The following is a 10355-nucleotide window of genomic DNA, read 5'->3' as shown; positions in this document are numbered from 1 at the left end:
CCGGTTACGACTCACCGCAGCGACAACAACTAGGCTAAGGCTTTAGCATAAGAGATTTCCTAGCGTGACCCCTTAGTATTCTTTCGAATTTCTCGCCTCGTACTTGCGTACGAGACTACCCGTAGCCGGCCGTAAAACCTCGATCTTGTCTCTTCACTCTTGCTAATCTGTGATCGCACGATGCAATCACTCGTGACTGCCAAGCAATCACTGATCAGTGTTGAATAGGCTCTCTGTACGATCGTACGTCATAAATGTAGGGTGAACCAAAGATTCTATTTTCCGTGATTACCTTTCCTAACTAATGTTGCCTTCCGTACGACAGATAATCTCTCCATACCTAGACACGAGTCGTGCATGACAGGTAATAAACCATGATCCCTTCCTCAGACATTTAGGTGTTACAGGTGCTAGTCATGCCACCTATACACCCCTTTGCCTGTGACAGCCTTGTCGTACGGTCATGTGATTATCGTTATTCCAACATTTTTTTAAATATACTTTAAGTAGTTTAAAGACTTTTTATTACCCTAGCGTTTTAAAGACCTTTTAATTGCCCTAGGCGGTTTAAAGACCTTTTAATCGCCCTAGTGGTTCAAGACTTTTTAATCGCCAGGTAGTTTAAAGACCTTTTAATTGCCCCAGGCAGTTTAAAGACCTTTTAATCGCCCTAGGTAGTTTAAAGACCTCTAATTTGTTCGAATATTCGTAGGCGCACATTCAGGGGTCAATCGTGATGTGTATTGTGCTTCTTCTTTTCCTAAGACCTGTCCGTATCCCTTACGCGCCTTCTTCCGGCGTGTTTCCCTGTGACTAAGCGCACCTAGCGCGGTCCTCGGCCAAACATTCCTCCTAGCGCCTTCCTGGCATCCTAGGCGCTCTGCGTGTGCATCGCTTCCAGCGCCCCTGGCCTACCACCCTTTTTGACATAATTACCCTAGGCAGTTTAAAGACCTTTTAATTACCTGTTACGACCCGACAGTTAACAGACCACTGACGACGACCCCGCAGGGGCGGCGGTTATAGGACGGCCGTCAGCCGTTACGTCGTACAACCCCCACGGAACGAAAGAACTAGGATACAGGTCCGTGACGATAAGCAGGACCGACGGACGATAAGCGGTCCTGGGACAGGACCGACGGTGCCAAGGGCGGTCCATGCGATGGACCGACGTCCTGGGTGTCGGTCCCCCAGGATCAGGAAGTGTTCAGCATGGAACCAGACTTGTATATAGTTGGGACTCGAGTCCTCTCGAGTCCTACCTTTCCTAGTTCTTCAGCAATCAACTTCGTGACTACCCTCACCGGTACTTTCAGCTATCCTAAGTGACGAACTACTCTACGACTCTTGTTGAGGCCTTGACTGATCACCAAGCCCTTTGAAGATCTACGATCTATTCGACCAGGACCACGGAACGACTGTTACTACTCCAATCCCTGACTTACTGCTAACACAAACCCACTGCAGTTAGCTGGCCGTAACATTACCCTAGGTGGTTTAAAGACCTTTTAATTACCCTAGGTAGTTTAAAGACCTTTTAATTACCCTAATAGCTAGGAGTCTAGCTTTAAAGCCAGAAACTAGCTTTTCTAAGTAGCTTGATTAGCTAGATTTTGCTAGGCACGGGCCTCTTTCTTTAAGACAAAAGAACATCCTGAAAACTAGGTTTTTCCATACAAAGCCACTTTTCGTTCACACAATAGATACATAAGAATATGTCTCAAAGTTGTCATGTAACTAAATATATACACAAGCCAGTTTTTCCAGTAGGAAAAACTGGCTATATATATATAGCTCATTATAGATGTATTATACCGAAAAGCTTAATCGGTATCCAGTCATTATCTTTTCAATTTATCTATTAGTTAGTCAAATAAGCCAGAGTATTTTATACCTAAGCATGATATTAAGACTCTAATAAGTCTTGCTATACCACGATACAAACTTCAAAACTTTAGAGACAAGCTATTAGAATATATCTTATTTACAGTATAAAATATCATCTTATTTTAAGTCTCTTTAAAGTTTTTACCTTAATATAAAGTGTTTTTCTTTTTGTCGAAGGTATAGGTAGTAGCCTAGCAGATCAAGTCAATTCCCTTACTACAGAGAGACCAACCCACTTTTAGGTCTACGGAATAGACTTAAAAAGTGGGTTCCTTATGGCTATGAAACTAACCTACTTTTTACTGTCCTAAAGAAGGTCTAGCACCTGAACGTTAAATATCTAAGACAATTAAATCATAGAGAAGGTCTCCCTATTGTCTTAAAAGCCGTCTGCTTATTAGCTAGCCTGAAAAGGGTTTTGGCTTTAGAATTTATAAAGTAGCTTCTTAACTTTTTTTATAGGTTTTAGGAATGGAAAGGTTTCTTAGTGTTAACGAATCATAATTCGTAAAAGCCACTTTTATCTTAAAAGTCACTAGGAGTAGATAATCCCTGAGAATTACTCTAGTTTTCGCCTTGAATTAACTAATCAAAGCTTGATAAATAGAACTACGAAGTAGCTTAATTCTATATAGTATTACGTTATTACTATCAAATCCCTTAGTACTAAACATCGTGGAAATAATTATGCTTAATCCTTAATATACCTAGGAGTATACGTTATTTTGTAAAAAGAATAATCTAGCAACTAGATCTTTCTACATATAAAGTCGTCAAATCCTTACTAGATAAGAATACTTTTCAAACTATCCTTCAAACTATATAACAAAGTATTCTATATCATCCTTACTATATCTATCTAAGTTACCCTAACTAAACTTACTATAGTAAGTATTTTTTTACTTTATAATATTACTTTTTTAAGAAATAAAAAGCTAATATATAAGCAATACTAAGTGCCTTATTATAAGCGCTTATCCCGTTAAAGAATTTCATTAACAAAGGTCGCTACCACCTAGAAATTAGAAATCCCTCCAGCTCCAGCACTCAGTAAACCTCATCTTCGACGTCAGAGATACCTTGTCCGGTCAGGGAATAGATCTAAAGCGGGAACATCTATCCAAAATCCAACTTTAGGGTTAAATCAAGATTCCTCGCTTATATACAACACAGTCGTAACAACTCGCGATCTCACTACCAACAAAATATGGAGAACAGATTGGCAAATGCAAAAGGTTGCAGAATCTGAGGCGAGATATCAAGGTATAAAGCAAAAGGCAGCAAACGAAGCCCAGAAGCGTAGGGATTTACAGATATTAGCAAATCGCAAAATCCATCAAAAGAAATCCAAGCCATGAGACGCTTTACACATCAGCCTACAATACCAAAGTCAAAATCTTTCAATCAAGGCAAAGTCATAAAGGATCTCGAGCCAATCGACTTAACCTTTGATGACGATAACGATAATTATGCGAGTAATATCAAATCTCCTAGAAACCAAAACTCGTTATCAAAGGAGTTTTCGCCATCAATCACTAATCCAGTTCAAATCACGAAAAGTATACATAAAGAAGTCAATCCAAACGATTTAATTAAGCCTCCCCTACCAAAGCAGCTAGCTACAAGACTAGGTAAAGTTAATACAACGAAATCAAGCAAGATACAACATCCCAGCCATACAAACGCCACAGTACAGCAAAAGAGAAAGAAGCTCTCACCAAACAGAATTCCAACAAACAAAGCAAAACTCCCCGAAGCCAAAAGCAAATCAAGTTCAAGTTCTTCTGATGGTCCAATCGCTTTTCAGAGACGATACTCCAAGAGACGACGCCTTATGAAACCCCAAAGTATTTCAAGCCAGGAAGAAACACCTTGCCAGCAAACCAGATTATTACCCCAAAGACGACTTCTAGGAAAGTCTTCTACTTTAAAAGACCTAGAAGATATATCCCAGAGCACTTTCTACAAACAGAAATCTCTTATTATCCCATCAGATTTCATACCTTGTTCTCCTATTCCATTAGGATCAGGTAAGAGTCGTTATTCTCCTTTATAAAAAGACGTATAGTATATTTAGTTATAATCTAACATAGTATATAGAATGCTCAGAGTTATCTCAGCCTAGCCAGCATAGTATATTACAACCTTACAATATTTCTCCTAAACTCCAGATATTTCAGCACCTACCCCAGGAGAAAAATTTCCGAAAAGAAACTTCGGCAGAGGTCCCCCGATACACAATACCTCAGGCCCTCAGAGTCTTATCAAGTTCAGATCCTGTTTTAGGAGAACACATTCAGTCACATTCAAAGCAAGCATCCAATGATGTCGGACATAGCCAAAATCCCTCTTCTCCCCCTCAAACCCCTCCATCTCCTATTGAATCCCCTTCTAGTAATCTCTTCCGTCGCACACTCTTTAGGGTACAATCATCACCTAGTTCTCCTTGTCAATTCCCAACAGAATTATCATCACAAGGATCCGCCTTAGAAAGGCTAGATTCCATATCACAATCCGGTTCCCAAAAGGGAGGCAGAGTAATAAGAATAGTGGGAAATCTCAAGTAGTTTAGATCAAGATGGATTCTTTCACGAGGAGGCAAAGCCTACACCTTATAAACCATTCTTAAAGGATACCTTATTTGATACAGAAAAGCAGAGCTTAGTTTCTGATCAAGTGGTATCCAGAGATAAGAGCAAAAAGTCCCTCTACTAAGAAGAACCGCGAGTAGAAATGATAAAACCGGAAATAACGAAGATAGTATATCACAAAGTAGTATAGATTATTTTACATCCTCTGGGGAATATCTTAGAGAATTTATAAATTAAAGAGGCAATCCATCAGGAAGCATGACGAATTAAAAAGGATATGTTATTCCCAGGGAAATATTAGTTTTCAAAGGTTTAATTTAATTAAACTATATTATTAATATATCCTAATTCTATTAGAATAATAATAGTTACATAACCGTACGACAAGGCTGCCGACAGATAGGTTTATGAACGACATGACTAGTACCTGTAACACTCACATGTCTGAGGAAGGGATCATGGTTCATTACCTACCTCGCACGATTCATGTAAAGACATGGACAGAGATATATCTGTTCATACGGGAGACAACATCTAGTTAGAAAGGTGATCACAGAAAATACAATCTTTAGTTCGCCCTACATTTTTAACAGTACGATCGTATAGAGAGCCTAATCAACACTAATCAGTGATTGCTTAGCAGTTACGAGTAATTGCATTGTGCGATCACAGATTAGTAAGAGTGAAGAGACAAGATCAAGGTTTTACGGCCGGGCTACCGGGTAATCCCGTACGGAACTGAGGGGCGAGAAATTCGAAAGAACACCTACGCGGTCACGTTAGGAAATCTCTTATGCTAAGGGCCTTAAACTAGTTATTATCGCTGCGGTAAGTCGTAACTGGATAACTAGCTTAAGAAGACTGTTTAACAGAATATCGTACGAGACAGATTCTTATTATCGCTACGGTATATCGTAACCAGATAAGAATCCTATTATGCAATAACTTAGCAAACTAGTATAAGCTACGGCATATTTTAATAACTATTCAACTAGATATCGTACGATACGAAACGGTTGCTAATATGACGATATCAGGTTCTCCTGATATCGTGCAAAAAGACCTCCTACAACATGAGGAGGATGACTATAAGGTTACGTACGAAGACATGAGTGCAAAAAGCACTATCCCTATTAGCGTTTGGAAGAAGTCAACAGATCCTAAATACTGGGGAGAGCCGATAGACATTCAAGCGGGACCTTCTGAGAAACAATTAACAACGTACGTCGGGTATGTAATGATGGAGATCTTACACAGAGATCCTCCAAAAGAAGTACTTACTACAATACTGTACGAAGACTTCCACCAATGGTCACTATACCAATAGGACCTGGTCAACCGCACGTACAAAACCGAGTTCGCACGACTACTTAATCTAAAAGGTTTCCGATTATCCCAATCAAGGACGGTTTCAGAACAATTAGTCGATATAGTTTCAGACGTCAAAAAAGGACTCGATTCTACGGACGATTGGGAAAATCCCTAGACAAGAGGATCAAGCCGTACGAACGTAACTACATATAGACCGGTCCGAACCCAGAGACAACCACACGTCAGACTTTAGCTAAACTAGCGATAGAGTCAATCGAACCTTCGTACGTTACCGAACGAGCAAGCAGGAAGTCAAATACTCGAGATCAATCAAGCACGCAGAATCTACCCCCAAGGGCAAGATTTACCCAGCAGATCGAGAGTTTTCCACAGATACAGGATCGTACAACAAATATCCATACAGCAGACAGTACTTATAACCTCCCACCAAGACGAATAGTCCAGAATAAACTGTGCGAACCAAGCACGATTATAGTATTCCAGAAGGGATAGAAGAAAGAGAGGAACTATACTAGCAAATCGTACGATATCCTATATGAGAAGGCCAAGATTTTCAATAGCTTCTGCAGGCGATTATGAATAACGGAAGATCAACACCATACTATGGTCCTAGATATCCTAGCCGATCGTACGGAGGAATTCTAGCTACACCATATCGGGCCAACAAAGAGATAGCACGAGATTTACAGGATGTTAGATACACAATTTAATACAGACATCAAACATAATCTCTACTACATAGATTAGACAACATTATCCTTTATACGAGTCAAATGTGAGGAGCTAGACAAGAAACCAATCAAAGTCCTAGAGGCATTGTTTGACAAGGTATCCCTCGTCAAACGGGCACTAGGTTCAGGATTCCAAGGAGAAATTATGCTTCGTACGCAAGTTATTCAGGCATGTCGAGGCGTATTAGAGCCAGAGAACGCCCTAAGCAATCACAAATCTGACCAGACATGTGAGGAGCTATTCTCAAACCTGTGAGCCTTACTACAAGTTGCAATCGATAGGAAGATAATATCGTACGATATCAACTTCATCAATAGGCGGTATAATTTCAACCAGAGGGGTGGATATAAATAACAACATTACCGAAAAACTCAAGGATAAACATATGAAAGACAAGAACAAGGGAATACCTATCAAGGAAATCCCATCGTACGAACATAGGCAAAAGATGCTTTATCTGCAAGAAAGTAGGCTGTTGGTTAACAAACCACTTAGATGAGGAACGCAAACGTGCGAGAGACCACACCTATAGGCATGTTATATGCTTCACCAGGAGCCGTACGACGATTTTACAACATACCTATAAGAGGTAGAGGGAGAGAACTATGTTAAGAACCTATCTAATAACGACAGTAACGATACTGCGGATGAGGAAATTTCGACTTTCCTTACTTCAGAAGTATTTATCTACCGTACGACAGGAGAAGATATATTTTCAGCTCCGAAAACAGTACAAGCAACTCAGTTCGTAATACAAAGACCCATATACATCAGTCTACCAAGGGGAACTATGGGATACAGGTGCAGCGAAAGTTTCCACAGTAGGCAAGTCACAGGCCTTAGCATACCTAAGGGCAAACACATAGGCCAAGGTGTCCTGGAAACAAGGGTCGGTTTCCACACGATTGGGAGACGGACGCTCAAATCCATCGATCGGAACTATTATTATGGATAACCCTGTCGAATGAGTAAAGTATCATAGGTTCGACTCAGCTATACCATTCTTATTCTCATTAAAAGATGTAGACAAGCTGAAGGCATATTTTAATAACGTTGCGAACGTTATCGTACGACAAGACGGGAAATCTACTCCCGTCGTACGCAAATGGGGCCATGGTTTCATTGATATTAACATGGGGGAGTTAAACATTTTCTTCATAGAGGCATAACTACGGCGACTAGACCGACGGTTTAGATACCCTCGTACGGAATATCTATATTAACTTCTGAAAAGTGCTAGACATAACGATGCTAGCCATACCAAGAAAGGCATCTTTAATATGCGTCTCTGGTCAATCATGAGTTATAAATTAATAATTCATACGTTACACATTTTAGAAGGGCGAGTTAAGTCACAAAACGACAGAAGGCTGGAGATTCCAGGCTTTGTCTTATGTGAGCTCACCCAAAGGAATCCTGGTTAGACATGTCTAGAACAAGTGGCATATCTATTGGTTTTTTTGGTGCTCCTGCATGCAAATGGATCAGGCAGCGTCGCTCTCGGGGGCATGCCTGCACAGTCTCCTAGCCAACATCATTGGCCTCCCTTTCAAGTAACATTCCAAAGGGTGCGCATCATAGTTAATACTGGGGAACGGCGGGCAAGCCGCCTGTTGAAGTAAGCCTCCCGTTAGGAAGACGAGCTAGTAATCGGGTTAATGTTTCACCGGTCCAGGATTAGTAATCCTACCAAGACGACTGGCTCCCAATAGGTTCACGGGTACCCGTGCGTGTAAAATTTCACAGGTACCCGTGGAAATGACTAAGCAACTCTGATATGGGGCTCATGAGCCAATGAGAGGCACGGCCTGCATCAAACTTATCCGGAAAGTTTACGACTTTACTACGATGCACTCTTCGGGCTTACTACCAGCGTATAACGCCTCCTGCTCTGCCTTATCTTGCTCGACTCGTTTCCAGACTTCGCTCATACCTCTCTCACTGTTTTTAAAGGGGTTTTGTCCATCTTCCGCAATAATCAGCTCATCGACCCGTTTGTGTTCAGCCCTATCCCAGTCCAGATAAGCCATCATCTCCTCCTTCGTCCAATCCCTTGACCCGTGTGAGGTAGTGCAGCGTCCTTTCATCTGCTTATAGTCAAGACACTACTCATAACACTTTTTGTCATAACGTAGCGGAAGTCCCATTGCCCTTCGATACTCCTGGTTTGTTTTGACACTCCCACGAGGTTGAGCACCGTACCAGGCGCTTCTTGCTGCATAGTACCGTCCGTATATCGCCTGAGGTGAATCGTATCCTGGCAGCGAAGGTGAATGCGAATGCGCAAATGGTGATAATACCCGAGGTGGTGATATACTGGTCTCTACTACTATAGCAATAGTCGGTTGAACCAACTCTGGTACGTCCTGCACGGCGTTTGAAGGAGGTTCTTGTGTATCTGTCGTCGTCCCGGTAAATATCGCAGTTGATACTGTAGCTGGATCTGGAGTAGGTGTCGGTTCAGGCAATAAATGCGTGTATCGCAGAGGGCACGCCTTTGAAGTCATAGTATGGCTAACTGTATGACACCTACTGCATTTGCTTGGGGCCCGTGAAGCAACTTCAACAACTTCGAACCCGCTAGGCTCTCGTCTAGTGCTTGATTTGGGAATACTAGGATTCTCTAATTACAACCTGGGCTCTATGCGCTAGCAAGGCTCCAGCAATAGCTGCGGCGCTCCATCACGCCTTAAATGCTAATGTGCATGGAAGTGCTCACGTAGAAGAACAAGATTCTATTCTTATAAAGTCTTCAATTTGTGTAAGCATAGGAGACTATATACTCGAGAAAACGTCCCCGTACAGGCTGTGGAAGGATTTGTGTCTTTCTTCGTGAGCAGCTTCCGTTGCTCTTCTACTTTGCGCAAGGCTTCATGCGATACCTAGCCAAGCACTGCGCCGTATATTGACCCTGAAAGCTCAACTGGTATCCGTATTTGCTGTTTAACTTGATTTGACTTTAGATCCGATAGCTGATTTAGTAAAGCATGCTTTATTGCTTGCCAAGCTTCAAAAAGGTCTAATGTGGATCGTTTCAAGTGCGATTTAAGTAGTGCATGAATACCCTCAACTCGCGAAGTAGCCATATTGCCAAAATGGGTATGCTGATCGACCCAGGCTTTCACTAGCTTCTCCTTGTATGGTTTCAACCAAACGGACGTAACATAGCCGACTTCTTCGAGATGGTCCAGAAGATAGCGTTCCTCAAACTGGGAAACGCGCTCCTCAAAAACCACCTCAGATGGCGAGCTGATGATCGAATGCTAGGAGTTATAAAATTCTTCCTAGCTCTGAGTTGAAGGTTTGAGCGCTGCAGGATTGTTGACTGTCTTTAGCTTAGTAGAGTCAAAAGCTGGATTACAATGTTGAAGAACGGCCTTGTTCGTATGCCAGAGGCAAAGCAAAGATGCAGAAGAGGGGAAGATGGTTGCAACAGCGTTAATGCATGCTAAGCAGCGATCTGTGAGGATAACCGCAGGTAGGCTAGCGTTGCACTGACTATACAAGGATTTGACCCGCTCCAAAGCCCAGGTATAGTCATCTTCTGCCTCGCCGCTAAGAAATGCAAACGCAATACAGAACGACCGTTGGCAAGCATCGACGCCAACTATATCAAGAAGTGGCATACCATACTTATTAGTCTTATAGGTATAGTCTAGTAACATGATGTCTGGGTAGGCTTGGAGAAGGGCTAAGGAATCTGGATGAGCGAACAAGACAGCCGTAACTCGGCCATCTGGTGCAAACTGCATGCGACTCCAGAAGCCTTCCTCATCAAGTTGATTGGCAAGTGCATGGATCGAGGTCTGCCCT

The 10355-nt window shown here is 41.9% G+C and overlaps 1 protein-coding gene across 1 annotated transcript; it reads left to right on the top strand.

Moving 5' to 3' along the window:
• Positions 1–8390: 8390 nt before the first annotated feature.
• On the top strand, positions 8391–8567 carry CTRU02_215832 (uncharacterized protein; the record flags this gene model as incomplete). Its single annotated transcript, XM_070206595.1, has 1 exon — positions 8391–8567. One exon carries the CDS (start codon positions 8391–8393, stop codon positions 8565–8567), a length of 177 nt encoding a protein of 58 aa, XP_070059725.1.
• Positions 8568–10355: the final 1788 nt, after the last annotated feature.

The sequence above is a fragment of the Colletotrichum truncatum genome, assembly GCF_014235925.2.
Source record: "Colletotrichum truncatum strain CMES1059 chromosome Unknown Contig_0022, whole genome shotgun sequence".
Classification (NCBI taxonomy): domain Eukaryota; kingdom Fungi; phylum Ascomycota; class Sordariomycetes; order Glomerellales; family Glomerellaceae; genus Colletotrichum; species Colletotrichum truncatum.
This window is presented reverse-complemented; position numbering and strand designations above follow the sequence as displayed.